The sequence below is a fragment of the Taudactylus pleione genome, unplaced genomic scaffold, assembly GCF_031769625.1.
Source record: "Taudactylus pleione unplaced genomic scaffold, aTauple2 ptg000095l, whole genome shotgun sequence".
NCBI classification, from domain to species: Eukaryota; Metazoa; Chordata; class Amphibia; order Anura; family Myobatrachidae; genus Taudactylus; species Taudactylus pleione.
In genome coordinates this window covers 15103314-15124618 of record NW_028284497.1, presented here as the reverse complement: position 1 = coordinate 15124618, position 21305 = coordinate 15103314, and the positions used below count along the sequence as shown (strand labels likewise).

Here is a 21305-nt window from a genome sequence, read left to right as displayed (position 1 = left end):
AATAGGGAATGTTTAATTATAATTATTATCTTCACATTTTATTGTATTTATAGAAGAATAAAAATTTACAAGCTTGTCCAATTTCTCCATTAAGCAGTGGAACGATGCTATAGATACAGGACCAGCATGACAGTGGGATGATGAGCAGTGAAACTTCACATATAAAAAATGGATGTGGTATATTTTGATGTTCACAATGCCAAGATTCATGTCGACACTGATGAATTGTCAACAATGTGCTTTTACTCTAATTGTATGCCTAATACTAGCCCTCAAGGAAATGTCGACATTAGATGTTGATATTTTCGATGTTGACGTTGTCAGTGTTGACATTTTGCAAGTGTCAATGACTAATGATGTTGACATTTTAGTCATATTGACATAATCAATGTTGACCTTCTGCTTTCGACATTGTAACCGGAGACATTTATATATGTCAAGGCAGATCGTGAGAAATCCTTTTTAATATGACATTTTTCCCCATCCTACTGCTGCAAGAGCAGCTGCCTGCCAGCACGACATACCAGGCACTCAGCTGTCCGACAACACCACTCACCACCAAGTAGTGGTACCTGGCCTGGAACTTTTTTGAGACCATCTAGTGCCCATCTTTGCTGAGGAGGTTCTACACAACTACAACATCCCTTCAAGTACAGTAATTGAACCTGCACCTTCTAGATAGCATGAGAAGACCACTAGGAGGGTAGAAACAAGATCTACAGTAGCAATAGTGTCTGATAAGTACAGTTATTGTTGCTAGTGAAGAACAGCAGTTTTCTGTTACACTTACACCTTGCAGAACTCCAAAGGAAAATAAGCTTCATATTCCTCAATAGACAGAAAAGACCTAGGCTATGAAGAAAAACAAATGTAAATGGTTTCTGACGAAGCCACAAGACGAGTTATATATGAATTTTCTTTTTTATTCAAAGACCACTGCTAAGAAAAATAAATGTTTACAGTAGTGGCATACTAGTCCTGAATGATTACAACATCATCATCTTCCTCCCCCTCCTCCTCAAGACAAACCTCCACCTCAGCAGGTATATTAGATTTGTAACTAAACCAGTCCAGTACCTGCTGTTTGCTTAAGCCAGACTCTGTTACTAGCATTTGCAAGTCCCCCTTCTGCAAGTCATAATGAGTACACCAGTACTTTTCTAGTACGTCATACTTTTTTTGAACTACAGTGCATTGATTGGGGCTCTTGGGAGAAGTCTCAGGTTTTGAAGAGTTTATTAAGAGAGGTTTTGCATTTGAAATGTTAGTTGCAGTATTTGATGTTCCAGAAGCATTTGCATATTTATTATGCATTTCTGGGTTTTTTCCCATATTTTGTCCTGTATATGAGGCTGTCATTTTTATCGTTGGCCTTTGCACCACAAAAGAGTTCAGTGCTTCTGTTGCTGAAGTTGTTAGTGGTGTAACTGTAGTTCTGGACTCCGAATCTGTGGCTCCTAACTCTGGAGCCAATGCTCGGACTCCAGCATTTTCTCCAGATGATGGCTCACCTTGTTTTCCATTCTGCGTAACAAGATGTTGTGGTTCATCTAACCAGCTAGGGCGTTCTTGGGCATTATCGCGGAACCACTTAAGCTGGCCATGTTTAAGAGCATAGCGTGTATCTCCAAACCACTGGATAATCTCTGATCTTGGAAGTCCAGTGATATCTTCCAGCTTCTTGTAGTCTTCACGGCCTGCCCATTGGCACTGCAAAAAAAAAGATTTCAGAATGGACAACTGTTCTTTGGTTTTTCGCTGGCGTCTCATGACTGGCATGTAGAGGTCATCCATTTTGAGGTTATGATATACATCACTTTGATTGTTATACCCATCACCAAGAAATCCTTTGCAGTCATCTATATTCCAGGATGTAGGCCAGACTATTTTCTGGCGTTCCTCCTCAGAGGAAAAACATGACACAGCTGAGGTTCTTTCCATCCCATCAGCTCCCAACACCTGGCTTGCAACTGGATGCTTAGCGGAATTCCGAAGTAACTGTTCTGGCTCAGTGTTTAGGTTTAAAGCTGTTGAACAAGGTCTGTTAGTACCTGGCATTTCCCACCTGGGGATTTGCACTCTGTTTTCGTTGGTGAGCTTGGTAGCCATTTGTGGTTCTTTGTCTGACGACATACAGTCTATTCTTAACTTCTTGGGTTCTGGTTCAGCATCACCTGAGGGTGCACAAGGGGAATGAGGTAAAATTTCTTGCCCTGAACCACTCTTCGGGGAAGGTATGGGAGGTTTTTCCAAGTTCTTAAACGCATTAGACTTCTTAGCCAGAGCCACCAAAGGCTTAAAATGTAGCTGGTCCTGATTATAAAGGAGACGTGAGCGTGTCTCCTCTATTTCCTCTGAAGACCAGCTTATACCACAGCGAATGCGCTGTACCATGAACCAGGTTTTCACTTTTTCCATTTGAAGTCCATACCGTAGGCAGAGTAAGGCAATCTCTGGCATGCTGGGATATGGAAAGTAGCTGAATGTCTGGATGAGCTGAGGGTTATCATCTAACTCATAAGTCTGCTCTGCCTGAGTCCAAATCAGCTCAAGATCATCAGAAATAGGAGGCAGACATACAAATCCTGGAGTGACTTCTGTGTACGTACCAGGCGCCTTAGTTTCGGTGGTTGGAGACATTATTCAGCTAGTAGGGTAGTAGCATAAGATAGGTTGTGATTTTCCTCTGTGTCCACCAAAATTCTCTCTTGAGAAGTTTACGGAATATTCTGCAGAAACAAAGATGATTGTGTTAAGGTGTAAATAAAACAAATTTTATCAACTGGTTTTAATTAAACAAAGTATTCAAAGTTACTATAAGTGCATGTAGTAAACTTTGTGTATATGCCTTTAAGGATCATGGTTCTATAATAGTTATTTAATATAAATAACACCACAGATGCGATATGTTCATACTTGCCAACATACAGGGATCTGGATGTAAAGTATAGAAATGGGAAGAGCCTAAATCGGGGGACATGGTGAGTGAATTTACTGAAGTGAACCTTTTCATAGCCGCTGACTGTTAGCAGTTTACCCGCAAAAATTAAAACGGCAATAATATTAAATGCAAAACACGCCTGGTTATTTACTTATTACTGCCATTTTAAATCTTGTGTGAAAAACCACAGGCAATCGACAGCTTTAAAAAGCTACAGTTTAGTAAATATGCCTCCTAGTGTTAGAATATATTGTAATAGTGATACATTGGAGGTGATTCAATTCAACGCGGTGTGAATAGTTCCGGGAAGGTGTTCCTGGAGCTTCAATTGTTAAGTCTGACAAGTCGGATTTCTACTCGCACCTCAGGATCCTCTAAAGTGCCGGCCGCAATGCTGTTTTCTGGCTTAGCGCGGCACTAACAGCATCAAGGCCAGCACTTTCATTGTAAAAGGATGGTTACCGCGACTAAACAGATGAGGTAACCGGCATCTCCCGACTAAGAGCAGGGAGCAATGGGTAAAATTTAATAGATCCGGGAAGTTCCTCCCGGCGCTATTCACATCGTCCTGATTTGAATTTCTCCCTTAAATTTAGATGTAGTCAGAATGTCGACGACCATAATGGCGACATGGCCTGTCAACTAACATAATGTTGACATGTATCAATGTCGACAATATATTTGTATACAGAGAATGTCAAAAAGAAATAAGGGGTAGGCAGCAATTAGGGTTAGGCTAAAATAATTTTTGACATTCTAAAAAAAAGTCGACATGTGACATGTCAACAATCTGAACATGTTCAGATCACGTCGTCATTATGATGACATTTCATAACACACCCCTTAATTTTATTTACTGTAAACATTTGATTTCACATGAAATTCAGATCAAAGAAGAAAATACTTTGAGACATTTTAACATTCTAGGTGTAGAGCTGCTAAACTGCTTCAAACGTCCTGGGAAGACCAGATTCTGAAGATGTGTTTCTGGAAATTATTGACTTTTATTATAATTGTCATTTTTAATATTGTTCAACTGCATAGTAAAGTTCATATACATCAATGATGTCAATATATGTACAGGGTATATTACCCAGACATGGGGGGTTTGCATGATTTGGAAGCACATGTTCCCAACACTGCTTCTGGCATTACCGTCCTTCTCATTACACTGTTTAGCAGAGATCAGTTCATATCAATATGTAAAAACAAATAATAAAATATGTACTTTGCAGCTTTTGATATTTAGATATTTTTTCTCTTTTTAGGCATTCGATTTTTCAATAAGTGATCCCATAATTGTATAAATAGCTGTAATAAAAAATATGTCTGACATTTTGTCATAGATAATCGCACCCCTGCGGTAAAACAAGATTAATATATTACTTTTATTATACTTTAAATTACAAGATTAAACTATTCCTCATACTAAAAAAGTTTCAGTTTCAAACAAGGCAGGTTGCCTGTATGAGGTGATTATTATATCCAGGCGTTTTAGATTCTCTGACCCTTCAATCATATACAAATTATAAGGACATATTTGCATCATATCAGATGTCACAATGACCACAGAGGACCTGGGATCAGCCCTGCAACAAGCACGGTCCGCCATGTACAAGAGATGTGTCACAAAATGCTGACAACAAAGCTGTAAGGTGTTCATTATTCCATATATAATAATAATAACCCAGTGACATTAATAAATGTGTAAATAATATCTGTATAATGACATCACTTTGGGATTCATTAGGAAAACATGAATTAATGACATAACATGGGATGTAATCACAATCCTAGCACATGGGATGCTGAAGCTTAGAATACCGGCAGCAGAGTCCCGACAACTGTCAGAATCCAGAGGTGCTGGTGTCACGAAGGTAAGTAGTGGGAGGACAGGGAGGGTTAGGCACTAGGGGTGGGAGGTTAGGCACTATTGGGGAAGGTTAGGTTTAGGGTGCGGGGGGAGGGTTAGGATACCTACCGACAGGTGTCGGTATCCTAACCCTGTTGGGATGCCGGCGTTGGGATTTTGACCACCGGGATCCGATACCCAACCCCATAACACACCCCTACAGCATTTTAGTATGGAGAAATTACTTTTAAGACAAGTGACGTGTACGCTGTAAGACAAGGCTTAACAAATACCGGTCGCCATGGCGACTAAGATTTTAGAACCGTCGACAAAGTTTTTCAAGGGTCAGGTACTAATAAAGCTAGTTTATAAAGGGGGAAAAAATGGTCTTCTGGAGGGGATTACAGCCTTGAATGGGGGGGGGGCGTCCAACGTTGCATGTCTGTCAAATGAGGACAGAGGAGTGTGTGCCTGCCACATTCAGTGTGGCTGCACCTCCTCCGTTCTGCAAGAAAAATGCCATGAAGTGTGAGTGTCTGGGGTCCGGATCTTCTCGCTGCAGCACTGCCACCACAATGAAGGAGGAGCGTGATCCCCGGGGGAACTGGATGTTGCCATGCAAAAACAGCTTCTTGATCTAATTCCGCTGAGAAGGGTCATCATAACGTTGTGGTGCACAGTAATAATGTTTATCTGTTGAAATTGATATTGCAAGCTTCTCACATTGAGCTTGTTAGAGAACTCAACACGCACTGAGTCTTGCTGCCTTCACTGTTTTGTCTGCACCCAGCTGCTTCATTTTCTTCGTGTTGTGGGAAGCTGTACTGTGTGGCTAATATGTATTTGGTCCCTACTGTGTGGCATAGTATGTATTTGGTCCCTACTGTGTGGCATAGTATGTATTTGGTCACTACTGTGTGGCATAATGTGAATGTGGGCACTAGTGTGTAGTGTAATATGAATGTGTGCTCTATTGTGTGGCATATTATGAATTGGGGGCTGGTATGGGCATGTTGCAGAGTTTGATGACCATTAAAGAGGCACGTGAGGAGGCATGTGTAGTGGTCTATACAAACTTTCATATATTTTGGTAATGGACGATGGTCTGGCTCCTAAACTTTGTCATCAAGCCCTGCTGTAAGAGCATCCTGCCTGACGTCCTGGGGTTTTGTAAAATGCCACTAGTGCACAGAATGTATTTTGCAATTACTGTAGATTGAATATCCCAGAATATTCATTACTAAACTTATAATAAATGTGTCAGATGATAGCATGTATTCTTCACTTGAACCTTGGCGATGCTACAAACTACAAATTCAATCATATACTAAATGATGTTGGATGTATCTATAGGATAGAGTGTAACTCAAAGTAATGCCTCAGAAACATTTAGGAGTGTATGCAAAGCTCACAATTTTACATATAACTCAGCCTCTCGGAGTTCAGGGAACTCTCTATATAAGGGAACTTTAAGAGTGCACGTGGAAGGTGGTTACATAGAAAGCAGAAAATAGAAGAATAACCATGGCAAAATAAGAAAAAAATAAATTTGAGAGAGTTTTAAAATGAGGGGGGCGGGGGGTATCATTTATTGGGCATGGATCGGCATATTCTAAATGATCTAATCTGCTTTGAGGGATCCCATTTGTGAGTCACCCTAAAGTAATTGTAGCTAGTCAGTTTCTTATTTTCAATGGGCATAGGGTTTAGTTAGCCCATGTCGGTTTCTCAGACACCCAATAAAGGGAGCCTCCTGTATGGCTAGGACATTTTCACTGCTGGCACTTGTTACAAATAGTTAAGGGGTGCTATTATCTTCTGTTTAACTGTCTAAGAGCTTGCCATTGTGATTGAGGGACCCCATAACAAATGCAGATTAGCTTGCTCAAGGGATGCTGTGTAATGTACATGGGTTATTGTGGACATATTACAAAGGGCCACTTGTACATGGTTGCCCCCTCTGGGGTGTTCCACTTGCTTCCCTATCACCACAAAGATAAGGATGAGCACTCACACTTTGCAGTGCTAAGGTTCATAGTAATTTGCACAGGAACTAACCTCTTGTACTTGACCTTCATTAAAAGCATTTGATTTAGAACCGAATAAGCAACCGGCTGGCAAATGTGAAGGATGTAAACCAATGTTGTGGGTTGCCTTAAATACTTAAACAGCCCAGAATGGTTAGCAAATAAGCCACCAAGTATTGGTCTTGTGGACCTTTAGTCTGTGAAACATGGTTCCTGAAAAGGTGGATTAGTTGTCACTACCTAGAGTTGATCCATTTTGTTTTATTACCCAAAATATGGCTATAATAACAGTTTTCAGTGCTGAAGATCCCATACAGTTTTCGGTGTTGAAGCCTGCTGTCTTTAGAAGGAAAGTACAAAACAGAAAAATAATTTAGATAGATTCTGAGCAAAAACAGATGACTCCTGTTCACACCAGATATTTACCAAGAAAATATCAAGTGAAAAATATTACCAATCATACAAACGAGGAATAAACAAATAGTGCACTCTAAAGCTTGATACACGACTGTACAATCATTTGGTCGATCACCCAAATATCGGCTGATAAACCCAATAATTGTATAGGTGTGTATGCAGGAGTGTTAACCGCTAAATGGCTAAAAATGCTCCTGCAAACGTTTGGATCAGGAGGTCGCATCTTATGTGCAGTTTAATATTTAAAGATGCCTTACCTCCTGATCCACTGAAGAATGTACACACTGAGCTACAAATAGCTCAGTGTTTACGGGGGTCACACTGATCGGATAAATGATCACTATGGCCCTTAAATTCATATAATACTGATTAAGTGTATGTAGTATCTCCTGGTATTTCAAACACATGTAAATAAACATGAAAATGAAAACGTAACACTGCATTAACCAATTGACACTCTGGACCGGACTCCGCTGCAATTGCGATTTCTTGCAGAGCTGCTGCAGCTGTAATATACAAATGCTAGTTTCAGCCTTACCCTTGTGTACTAACGAGCGCCGGTCAGTGCAAACCCTGAGCCACCCATTTTCAATGCCAATGGACAGGGCAAATCTGCCGGTGGTTCCAAACACTCCACCATTAACACTTGAACAGCCTTGTGCTGGCACAGTGTCTCCATCTCAACTCTGGCTAAACAGGACATCTGTGGCTGACCCATCCGTGACACTCCATAACATGCCCATGAGACACTTTTTTCTGCCCACACTTCAGGCCACGTCCCAGACACCACCTAGGAACGTCCATGGTTAGTCCTGCCGGTTCTAACAACAGCGCCTCTGTACATAATAGAAACTCCGTGTGCATTCAAGGCAACGCATGCCCCCTTGGTTTTTTTGGGGACTATTCGCACATATGCAGTAACAGTAATCGCTCAACTGCGCAAACATCAGCATTGTGTCCACCTCTGAATTAGGCTCTTTGGGAGTGACTCTGACGTGGAGGCAGGTAAAGAATCTTTACCTCTGCACATGCATGCAACAGTTTTCCGCAGAGAGATGCAGATCGAAATTGCAATAGATATCCATTCACTTTCGATGTACATTTCTGGGTAGGGCCATGGTCATTCGGACATTCTGCGCCTCCTATAGGCAGGTACAATGCCCAACGATGCGGCCAATAGTGCATCTTTCTATGCACACGGGCGGATTTGCACCACACCTGGAGGGCGTCTCAATAGGACATCCATCGGCCACAGCATTAGCATAAAGACGCAGTGACAGCTGCAACCATTGCGTCTACTTCTGAATCACATCCTCTTTGTTAGTATGATCATCATGTAGACCACAAAATAGGTGATGGATAGGAAATGGTATAATCTTTTTTTTCAAGAACAAAGAGAAAGACTAGATGATCGGAGAACGTAAAATAAATAGAAAGTCCAATACACCTTACTACTGGGGAATCCAGTAAGATTGTCAACAGTCAGAATGTGGAGTTAGAATGCTGACATGGACTTTATGCTGACGCACCTATTTGCAACCTTGGATACAGATACCTACCCACCAAAGCTTTTGGAGATATGATAGCTCTTAATTAAATTCAGCCATAATTTAAATGCCTAACATTGTTTAATGAAGTACACTGGTCAGCCGCTGGACTTACTGCTGTCTTTTAGCTCCCGGGTTAAGTGCCTGGAGCTATACAATTATATCCTGGAGCTATACAATTATATCCTGCAGTAAGCCCCATATCCAACAGAAAGCCCTGCAGCTAACGCACGGGTTAAGAGCTATACAATCACCACGTGTACTAAGCATGTAACTAGCTCTGAGGGTGCACTTAACGCAAACCGTGGGTGATTGTCACTGGAGACATTCTGGGTGGAATTCAATGTCGACATTCACAATTTCAACAGAAGAATGTCGACATTGATGATAGTGACAGGATTAAAATGTTAACATCATTAATGTCGACACTTGGGAATATTTATAATGTCGACATTTCCATTAGGGTTAGCGGTAGGGATAGAATTAGACTAAATGCACATTGTTGACATTTCAACAATGTTAACATTACATCAGTGTCAACATGATGAATGCTGACATGGTTAAAGTCAACATTTTCAATGTCGACATTACAGCCATGTTGACATTAAGAACATCAACAAAATATACCACATCCAATCAGGAGTCTCTGTATTTTACAAAATAGTGTTAAAACATATGAAATTATGTTTGTTTCCCCACCTCTTCCATGTCACAAACACATAGAATAGAAACTATGATAAGCATTATAGTATTCAGTAATCTGTGTCGATCAGACCTATATAACTAACTAAGCCACTATAGCTTCAGCATTGGAGACAAATATGATTGTGACAACTGATCACCAAGTGGTGCGTTAGATGAGGAAAAAATGTGTCAGTATACCCATCATATATTAACAAAAAGACAGTTGACAGCATTTGTCCTTACTACTACAAATATGAATACATCTTGCAAAATGAAAGTATGAGGTATTCATATTTTGCTCAAAACATTAAGGCCCATAGTAACCATAGTAGCCTTGGATGAAGATAAAGTGAACAGAGATAAAGTACCAGCCAATCAGCTCCTAACTACAATGTCACGGGCTGTGTTTGAAAAATTACTGTACAGTTAGGAGCTGATTGGTTGGTACTTTATCTCCATCCAAGGCTTTTAAATAGTTGGACCCCTCAATCCCACGTCATTCGTCCTCATTTCCTACATACACCAAAATGAGCATTCAGTGAATAAAGCGTTCAAATAGTCAGGGTCATCCATACCTGGCAAATACCTTGTGTCAAAGCACAACCATTTATCCTCCACCTTCTGTCTCTGTATACAGTCCAAACTGAATTGAAGGTAAATCGTCTTGTCCGCTCATATTGTCCAATTCTGTTTTGAACTTACTGATCTAAACTACATTTCCCTGCATTGTCTCTTGTAAAGCGCTGTATAAATAGTGGCTCAATATTATATATGCGTGTGTGTCTGTGTGTGCACATTTATGTGTTAGTTCTTCTACTGATTACCAATGACCATTACTTAATACAGAGGCCAGGGCTGCTGTTCTCTGGTTACTCAGTGCTTAATGTACTCATAATCATCTTATTGGCCACAGTTTATGTTTGGTTAGCAGGGTACAGAGTTCAGTACTGCCAGACATGTGACTGCTATAGAACAACATTTATGTTTGATCACAGAACTTACCGGCACAAGTACAACTAGGTGTCTGGGTGCCCAAAACTGGAAGATTTTGCGATCTTACATAATTCATAAGCAAGGTAGAAAAAGAGACAAATGTCCATTGAGGTCAATATTTCATAAATTCTATTTGCATTGTTCTTAGATTCATGGGAGGGCAAGATAGAAAACCAAGTGTGGCAGCTGCCAAGTTAGTATCATACAGGGGTGGGGGTTGGGAGAGGGGGGGGGGGGGAGGTATTCTTTTTGACCTTAAGGACAGCAATCGGATGAATTCCTTGAATCAAGCATGATAGGTTTATATGTATGTATATAAGCTACTTACCTGCTCTTGATGATCCTACTGCCAGTAATGTAACTTCCCAAGGATGCACATATTCTGTGAGTGCATTAAATAGAGGTGTGTGTAATTGTGTATCGCTGTTGAGGGATAGGGAAGAACTACAGAAACAGTCAGCATTCATAAAAGAGATGCATGAAGCACACATCACATATGGGAGACTAGAGTATACGCTTCCACCCCCAGCCCTTTAATGGGAGAACAAAAGGTTAACTCCACCTCTGGTGTCCACCCAGTTAGTCTGTCAGGATCCTTTGTTTCCTGACCTCTTCCCTCAGATGAATGGGATTAACTGCTGTTATGTTCAAAAACCCCAACACCCACTCTGTCCATCTCCTTTCTTACTATGATTGTCTATTTGTAGTGTTCTACATTGTTAGCCATTGGTATAGGAAAAAGCTCAAGTTTTTGAAGTGATACCTTTTATTTGCTGATGCAAAGATAGAAACGGCAAGCTTTAATGACTACGTATGACTCTTTTAGCCAACATAGGGCATCACTTGAAATCCACTGTTACCTATAATTGTCCAAAATTTATCATGCGGTATGATAAACAAAAGGTAAAAGAAAGCATATACAGATGCAACTATGTACACCTTTGCCCTTAGGTGCAAAGTTCGTGGCGCACCAAACAGGGCCACAGACTTTGCTCCAGGAAATTTTCTTAAAATATGCATTTTATTTAAATTACTAATGCAACAAAAGTACAATGCCATGGTACACCGACTACTGGCACTTGCATTTCATGTACGTCTGTGTGTGAATAAGTCTCTAATCCGGGTTAAAAAAAAAAGGAAGCAAAAGACTGAGTTCCGATACCAATGGCCGTGCCATTCATCGCACCACGTGTCCTTATGGTTAATGCGAGACTTTATACCAATTCCTTTGCGACAAAAGAATTAATCTAGTGTGCCTGGTATACTGTGAATGCCGCTGTGTGCGGCTATGATGTGATAGAGACACACATTTAGGAAGAAGTACAAATCGCTACCTGAGGCAGAGCGTCCAAGTCACACAAGCATCTTACACCGTATGGCACAGCAATGCTAGGTGAATGAGGACACATCTGGAGGGGCTGATAAAGAGTTGGCTGCAAAATTAGACTAATTTACAACTGAAAAAGTCCCACACAAAAGTTGCATCTTTCCAACCATATGCAGAGCTCAAAATGTGTTCCTGTCTGCTAGTGTAACCAATACGACTGCTTTACACCAGGAACACATCACGAACACTTATCACCATTAAACCATTTTATGTAGAAAAACACCTATTAGGCATCAGCTACCTACAGAATACATCTCTAAAGCTGCATACACTCACACAACGATTTAGTTAATGAACGATTTTAGTAAACGATTTTCTCCCTTGAAAAAATGAACTAAAATCGTTTACTAAAGTTGTTCATTTACTATGTTCATTTAAATGTAATGAACGATTTTTTTTAACTACAAACGATTTTTGCATATTCCCTTGAGTTGACAAGTCTGACTGAACTACAAACTACAAACGTGAACGCGCATGATCGAAAATTGTTCATCGTTTGACTCAGAAAGTGAACGATTTTTACAAACGATTATCATTAAACGATATCGTTTAACGATAATCGTTCAAAAAATCGTTGTGTGTGTATGCACCTTAACACAGCAATTACATTTTGCCTAAACAGGCTCACAAAAGCACAACGACACGTTTCTTAACTCACCGCCACCCAAAGAGAACACATGGAGGAGAGAAAAAAAAAAAAAAAAAAAAAGGAAATAAAACCGTGATTACCAACAGGCAACACTGTATAGGACAAAGACAATCATAGGAGCTGGGCAGTCACATGTTACCCAATTGTGATTTATACAACACTTCTTAAGCTGTTCAGGCTTGGGCTTATTATAAGATTGTGGCCCTGATTCAGAACCGGACACTCTGAAAGAGCACTCGCTCTGAATCAGGGCGTTTTTTGTTTTGTTTTTGTGCGGCATCCTGGCCGCTCGCATAGCTGTGGGTGACCACCCACAGCTATAGCGAGTGGCCAGGTTGATGGTTGCGATGGTCAAGACCATCGCGACCATCGGGCTTGCAACGAGACCATTGTGGTAGGATCTTGTTGCCGCAAGCCCCAGAGAGATTTCGGCTCTAACAGAGCCGGAATCTTTCCACTGACCTCACTCGTGAGGTCAGTGGGGCCGCCCCCAAATGGCAGGCAGACATTCTCATGGGAACGCCTCCGTTTGGGCAGCCACCCCCCCAGCCCGCCCACCAAAGGGTCGAGCTGTCACTCAACATTGACAGCTCGCCTCCTTTGGTGCGAGACCCGGAGCGACGGATTGCCCGTCGCTAGCCGGGTCTCGTACATGCGCACGACAGAGCCGGCTCCGTCGTGCGCATGCGCTGTGGGCCACCATCGACCCGGTTGCAAGCGCTCAGCGCTTGAGACCGGGTCTGAATCAGGCCTTGTGTTCCCATCACCTGGGGAGCAATTCCCAATTTGGCCACATATATAATGGACACGATCAGACATAACTGTGGCCTGATCTATGGTAAAATCAGAGAACAAATTGACTGATCGCGGTGATCTGCTGTCATTTTCAGACCACATTTATCAACATGCCGGATAGTGATCTGATTATTCCCAATGAGGAGGAATAATGTTTTGGCCTGGTCCACTTAGTTTCACACCAAAAAGGATTATTCTTTACATTTAAAAACAATTCCAAGTTGACTGGACAGGATGAAAACTCAAATCAAATTATAGGTAATAGTGTATGTTAAGTCACCAACCACCCAGGAAGTACTGCTATAATGCAATCTGAGGGGTAGATTCACTAAAGCTTCTAAAACAGACAAGTGGTGATGTTGCCAATAGCAACCAATCATTCTATTATTTTCTAGGATGCAATAGAGAAATGATAGAGAGAATATGATTGGTTTCTATGGGCAACACCACCACATTTCATTTTTCGAAGCTGTAGTAAATCTACCCCCTGATCTTTCAACATTATAGAAATAGTCACAGACAAATCATTTGGTGATAAAGTCAAAATAAACAAATTAGCACGTGTGTAGTTGTTATAAACAAGTCAGTAAATTGAAAATTATAAAATCTACTTAGTTTATAATAAATTAGCAATAAATATATAGTAATGCAAAGCATGTGGGTTTATAAATGATAAGGGATTAAACATCCACATATAAAAGCTGCACATGGACGGACTTACAATGGCCTAACTAATACAGGGCCTGATTCATCACAGATCGCTAATGCGATTGCGGCTGTTTAATCGCACGCAGTTCTGCTGCGAAAATATGGTAATGTCTGCAACCATTCAGCCAGCATAGACGCCCACTACCGCTTTCTCACATCCGTAATACCTCGCAGTCCTTGGTATACATCAGTAATATCGGCCCCTCACGCAGAATTACAGCAGCTCTGACCTGTCTTAGAGTACTGAAGCTGCGTATGCCGTTGCAGTGGCTAATTTATGCACTCCCATGCAACAGCGTTCAAACGTACAGGCACGCTTGTGTTTTTCTGACCACTCCCAGTCACCACCTCCAAACGCTGATCTCCTGTCACTCACTCCGCAATGGCTATCTACTTGCATAATCACAATGCTGTCGCTGCGCATTCGCACTGCATGCACAGTTGCAATTGCGATCCATGCTGAATCAGGCCCACAGTTCACCAATAGCAGCCTATAATTTTTTTTTTATATTAAATAGTAATTAAGTAATTTTATTTTCCATTCGTTATCCGTTGGCAAGAACAGTGAAGATTTCAATTGTCTGGTCTACTCCCAACTACCCACCCCTGATCTGAAATAAATATAATTTCCTATTTACTGTAATAAGAGTCAACAGAGTGTTAATATATAAATAAATAGAATATTCGAACATTAAATAAACCGCCACAGACTGGAAATGCCGACCAAGGATTAACAGCCAGCTCTATACACAGGGGCGACGTGTGTACTCTGGGAACCTGCATCGCCAAGGACAGACTAATGTTTTTTGTTTTTTTCCCTGTAGTCTTCCAGGACTATCCCCCGATCCATGGTGGAAAGGTGCAGAAATGATAGGGGAGACATTAGGAGCGCCCCATTCAAAATGCACTGGCCATATTCTGCCTATTGCTGCATAGAGGCAGCACGCAGTCACTGTCACCATATTGGGTGCAGTTCTACACATGCTGCACCCCTATAACCTCTGCTCCTCCTCCTAGATGCTTACTTCCTGACCCCAGATCCTCCCCATTCCCTCAAGGTTTTCATTCCTAAAACCCCTTCCCCCTACTGCAGTGGTTCTCAAACTCAGGGGTCGATTCAGACCCGGACATTAAGCTGCACTCTCACGCAGCCAAAAGGGGGACGGGTATGTAAATGTCACGATCGCACTGTCTGGTGGAAGGATGCCCTCTATGCCTTAGAGAGCGACGGCAGAGCGAACGCACGCCAGTATAAAGACGCCCACCTTTCTTTCTTAGCACACGTCATCTCCAGGAAGTGTGATTACTCGGTTACAGAGAGAGCCATTGTAGCAGCACGCAGCGCTTGAGGTAGACCCTACCCCACCGCAAGCACTGCGATAAGTGCTGTCTTAAAATACAACCAAGTGACGTGTACAATGACGTTTCTTTGCCAATTATGCACACCCATAAAACACTGTTTAGATGCCCAGACACGCCTGCGTTCGCACATCCACTCCCCCATTCTCGAGCACCTTCCCGTTACCACCCACAAACGGCACTGTCACTCAAATTAGCGTCCAGTCTGTGTACTACGAGCGGACAATTCCGGAGCGCAGTGAGTGACTCATGCATGCGCATATTCCTGCAAAAAGCATACGCAAATGGGCGATTATCGGCCATAGCGTGTGTCCGTGGCTTAGCGTGATTCAGAGACGGACGCTACCGCAACTGCAACTGTGTTTCTGTAAGCAACGCAGTTGCAAAAATATGCTAATGCTATCAAAGAACACCCGAGCATAAAGACGGCCACTACTGCCTTCTCACCTGCGTGCGACTACGCATACCTACATAAACATCGGTACCATCGAAGTTCATTGGTGGCCATTTTACCCTTGCAGAAGGTCTGACCTGCCGCAGGCCAGGGAGCTCTTCTGCCACGCAGAGCTGCGTATGCAATTGTAGAGGTTAATTTATGCACGCCCACGTAACGGCGTTCAAACAGCCAGGAACGCCTGCGTTTCGCTAACCACCCTGTCAACACCCCCAAACGGTCAGTTCCTGTCAATCTGCAATGGGCCTCCGTGGTCTGTGTGAACGCAGGGCGATCGCAAGCGCACTGCATACGCAATGGCAAACAATCGCTCGATCTGCGTGCGATTTGCAGTTGCATTCATCTCTGAATCAGGCCCACCGTTTCCGATTTCCAAGTCACCCAGCAGGTGCACAGGTGTATTCATACTCACTGACACATTTTAAAAGATCCACAGGTGGAACTAATTATTTAACTTGCGATTCTGTGAGAAGACCTGGAAAACATACACTGTTTGGGGTCCTGAGGACAGAGCTTGAGAACCTGTGCCCTAGTGTGTATGTCTTTATCACCTCACCTCCCTGCGTTGCTCTGTCTCTTTAAGTGGGTCTGTCCATTACTATCTACCCCTTTGGTGTCTGTCTTCTTTTCCCCTCCTATTATATATATCCACCCCTCTTGTTCTATCATTTACTCCTACCAGCTACTTTTCCCCAATGCTCATTGTTCTTCTTGCCCCCTGGTACCTTCTCCCGTCAGCACTTCTGCCCTATTCACCCCCCCTTTTGTTGCTGAAATCAAGCTGGCTATCAATTAGAAGCTAAATTAGACAACCTGTGGATGGCAGGTAAGCGCTATATACTTACTTTAATATAACACACAGGTTCTCAAACTTGGTCCTCAGGACCCCAAACAGTGCATGTTTTCCAGGTCTCCTCACAGAATCACAAATTAAATAATTAGCTCCACCTGTGGATCTTTTAAAATGTGTCAGTGAGTAATGAGGACACCTGTGCACCTGCTGGGTGACCTGGACAACGTGACCTGTGTGGGGTCCTGAGGACAGAGTTTGAGAACCACTGATATAACCTATATCCCTAGTGGCAGTAAGATTCCTCAACTTTTGTAAGCAAAGGTTTTCTAAGTGACTTCCAGTAGTATTATGGTGGTGCTTGAACCCCTGCAACATCTACTCTGTTAACAAATGAAATTCTTTAAGCATTTTAGAAAGTCTTTATTCTTTTGATAAAACATTTTGACAAATTGAAAATCTTTTTTTAAACTTTTTTATTTTCCCCCCATTTAGTGGAAACAAAAGCCTGATTCCTGCAACCCATCTCAAAGACTAAAAGTGATCAATTAAGTCTTAAGGTGCATACACACACACAACGATTTAGTTAATGAACGATTTTAGTAAACGATTTTTTCCCTTGAAAAAATTAACTAAAATCGTTTACTAAAGTTGTTCATTTACTAAATGTAATGAACGATTTTTTAGAACTACAAACAATTTTTGCATATTAACTTACTGAAAATCGTTCAGTTGACAAGTCTGACTGAACTACAAATTACAAACTAAACTACAAACGTGAACACGCATGAACGATAATCATTCATCGTTTGACTCAGAAAGTGAACAATTTTTTTAAACGATATCATTTAACTATAATCGTTCAAAAAATCGTTGTGCGTGTATGCACCTTTACAGTTTTAGGGGTCCATTTGTCATCCTATAAATAACATTTTTATGTATTTAACATAAAAATGTAATTTTATAGGGACAGCCCCATTCATCAATTTCTGAAAAACATTTTTTTTTCAGAAATTGACTGTAGATCCCAAGAAGGAGTGCAGCCCCAATAGTATACACGGCAGCATGTGCAGCAGAAGGATCTTTTCAGATCTCTCCCCGCTGTGTTCTGGCTGCCTGCGACTGCCACCTCCCCCGTCCCTCCTCCCGGCTCCACCGCACTCACCGCTGCATGAATGGAGTTTTCATGGCGACGGTGGGTGTCAGTGCTCGGCCAATCCCGGTCACTTTTCTCCTGCTCCTCCGGTCTTCCGAGAATCTTTGCAGCCTACCTTCATGCTGTGCATGCGCAACTTGAAGGCAGGCTGTGAAAACTAAAGGAAGACCAGAGGAACAGGAGAAAAGTCTCTCACTTCCAAAAAACTGACTCCGCAGAAACAGCAGTTTTCTGGAAGCGATAGTTTATGGCACAAGGCATGATGAAAGCCTCCTAAACGTTGGGCCCCATTAAACAACGATGCATAACCCCTTTAGCACTCACTATAGGGGATATGTCATCCTTTCTGTATTTATCAAACAGCGGTAATCTAAGATTAGCGCTGTTTGTCACTGCATCACTCTTACCATCTTTAGATAGCGAGAGCGATGTGGTCCCCATTGCCGACAATAGGGACCTGGCCGCAGTCCTTCTGGGTTCAGTGAACCCTTCCAGGCACTTGTGGGTCCCCGTCGGGTCAATTAGTCATGCGCAGACTGACTGTCACGCATGCGTATGACAGAGTAGCCAGTCAGTGGCAGCGATAGGCTGCCAGCAGGTGAGCGGAGAGCCCTGCCGACAAGGACGTAGTCGCTGGACTTTGCCATAGGGGAAAGTAATGATGAATACCGGTGGCATATTCCTTTGTATAACGGCAATACAAAACAAAATGTCGCTGGTATTAAGGTTTGTAAATAAATGGGCCCTGTGTTTGAATTTGCAGTAAGTTTAAACCATAATCATCACTAGTGATAATTATGTTATGATGAATGGCATGAAATGTCAACATGTGAAAAATGTTGACATGGACAAAATGTAGACATATTGGAAATGTCAAAGGGGGGTGGTCCTGTCTGTAGCATGCACTTGCTCCGGGCACTATGGCTCCAGGATATGCATTGCACACACCACACTTGGCTCAGGCTGTGCTTGGCGACAGTAGGCAGCTCAGGATGTCGATCACGACAAAACCATTTTCTGTGCAAGAAATGTGACAGCACAATAAAGGATGGGAGCAGGAGGGCGCTGGGGATGACGCTGCTCATAGGGAACAGAACAGGACAGTGAAGTAAAATGAGCACAATAACTGGCTGTCAGACTGGTAACAGAACAGGCACACGTGGAATAGGAGGAAACAAAGTGTAATGTATGTACATATACAGTATATATGTTTATGTATAGACACAGCAGCAGCACAGCCTGATCTGCCGGGGCCGCGGCACAGCGCCAGGTCACCCCCCCTCCCCAGCACTGAGTCCTCCCTCCTCGCCCTCCTACACTGACTGCGCCGGCTGACTCGCTCCGTCTCGGAGAGAACATGACAGATACTTCAACTTACATCGCAACGTTACATCGGCTCCGGGTCTCCTGCTCAGCGCCGTGACATCGGGCTGGCCGCTGTACATATATGCGGTCCGGCTGTGGCCGTGCTGCTGCTCCGAGCCGGGGTGTTGTTGTGGTTCTTCTGCCCGATGATGATTAGACGCCCCCGGGTCGGGTCGTGACTCGTTGCCAGGTTTTCTCTACAGCGAAAGCTGATCGTAGATTGGAGCAGGCACAGGAAGGGAGGGAGCTGGTGGCTGGGAGCGATTGGCGCTGGGACGGGGCGGAGCCGGCTGCTGCTGTGACAGCGCTGTGCTGGTTGCGTAGGGCGGCGGTTGTTGATGTGTATATATAGTGTGGCAGCACTGAGTCAGATTCCCGGGGTACTACACTTTGGGCCCGGTGAGGGCTGTGTGTGCTGGTGGGAGGGGGCTGCTGTGTAGGGGACTCATATGTATTACTTGGTCTATTTACTAAGCAGTGTTAGGAGACTAAAGTGATAAGGTGCCATCCAATCAGCTCCTAACTGCCATCTCACAGGCTGTGTTTGAAAAATGACAGTTGGGAGCTGATTGGCTGGGACCTTATCCCTTTTAACTCTGTCTTCTAACACTGCTTAGTAAATAGACCCAGCCGGATCCATAGCTGTATCCTGACGTCATCAGTTACTGTTCAACGTCATTCCTTACATCCACATGGACATAGAGGGGGAATATAAACCTGTGGCGAGCGAAGCAAGGCATCGGTCCTGAAGCGTGACGAGTGAACAAATGTCTTCTTTTGGTGGACATTATGGGCATGGAACTGCACTTCCACCCTCACTCCACATCACTTCCAGGTACATCTATTGAAGGGTATCTATACACAACCGCAGCAGCCCTCTTGCTGCCCCCAGCACTGCCACCGAGCGGCTCACATGACAGGAATGCAGCGGAGATAGAGGTGGCTCAGAGACCAGGGCAGGTGATATATGTAGCCAAAATGTCAACATTTACTAGGTTGACACACACCAGTGACGTGCGGTGAGGTCAATGGCTGGGGAGGCACACATACAGTATATAAAAACACAGTTTTTATATCAGAACTCTGCAGCATGACAGAGAGTATATTAGGGTGGGGGAGTATGACTCTGCTTACCCTGACCACACGTCCTGAAACACACAATATCAACACCAGAATCTTGACATGGTTAAATGTTGATATCATAAATGTCAACATTTTGGACAATGTCAACATGGACAAATGTCAGCCTATGACATGTTGACACAAGGAAACCTCAAAATAGCATTGTAGACTTTATGACTATGTTGATATGATCTCTGTCGACCTAATACACGAACTGGGCAGGTTCTCCAATGGGGAAGAGGGAAAACCCCTACCCATGCAGCTCTATCATAGAGGTGGCACAGAACAAGCTCCCCAACATTAAGGCATATATCATGCAACTAAAGCAGCTTTTTCTTTACCACTTCACAAGGTGAAGCAGAAAGCAATAACACCAAGATGTAATCACATCGTGGCTGCTTGAGTGGGTGACAGGAAACATCCCCTTTGTGACGATCTCTGCAAGGCTTGTACCGCATGTTGTGTGCTATACGGCATGTATCGCATGCCTCATGGTCAGCCCCCAACTAGAACTAGCACATTTGATACTTAACTGATGATACATCTCCCCCCATGGGGTCTATTCATGTAGCAGTGAAAAGCCCTTTATCAGTGATAACTGCTTTTCACTGCTTCCTCTTATTCATAGAAGGGGTTACCTTGGAGAAATCTGAGATTTCTCCACCGGTGCCCCTGCTAAGTATACACTTTGCTTCCCCATACAGTAGTATGGGGAGAGTGATTCATAGAAGCACAGCTTTCCGTTTCACTTCTAAATATGTTTTCTCAGGATGGAGTAATGTGCCTCCTGAGGGGAGAAGAACAGGGAAAATAGCTGTCTCCCTGCTCTCTCCGCCCCTTCACCGGCAGCAGCCATTAAGAGGGTCCCAGGGCATATATGCATATGCCGGGTCACCTCCTACTGACTGCTGCTGTCTCGGTGCCCCCTTCCTCTGCCCTACTGCTGTCGCCTGCTGCTACCCATGCTACTGCGTTGGTGACCTCTTTCTGATTCTCCACTGCCCCAGCTCCGCCCCCCTTTCCCCCCGCTCTGTTCCTAGCCATGCTGCCGCTATGGCG

The 21305-nt window shown here is 43.1% G+C and overlaps 1 protein-coding gene across 1 annotated transcript; it reads right to left on the bottom strand.

Moving 5' to 3' along the window:
• Nucleotides 1–206: 206 nt before the first annotated feature.
• On the bottom strand, nt 207–19363 carry HOMEZ (homeobox and leucine zipper encoding). Its single transcript, XM_088470248.1, has 2 exons — nt 19138–19363; nt 207–2729 (listed from the first exon to the last, which is right to left on the bottom strand). Exon 2 carries the CDS (start codon nt 2638–2640, stop codon nt 973–975), a length of 1668 nt encoding a protein of 555 aa, XP_088326374.1. The 5' UTR covers nt 2641–2729; nt 19138–19363; the 3' UTR covers nt 207–972.
• Nucleotides 19364–21305: the final 1942 nt, after the last annotated feature.

Bases quoted from the DNA above. Each gene is read 5' to 3' on its own strand.
- HOMEZ (XM_088470248.1), bottom strand. From the start codon at position 2,640: ATGTCTCCAACCACCGAAACTAAGGCGCCTGGTACGTACACAGAAGTC.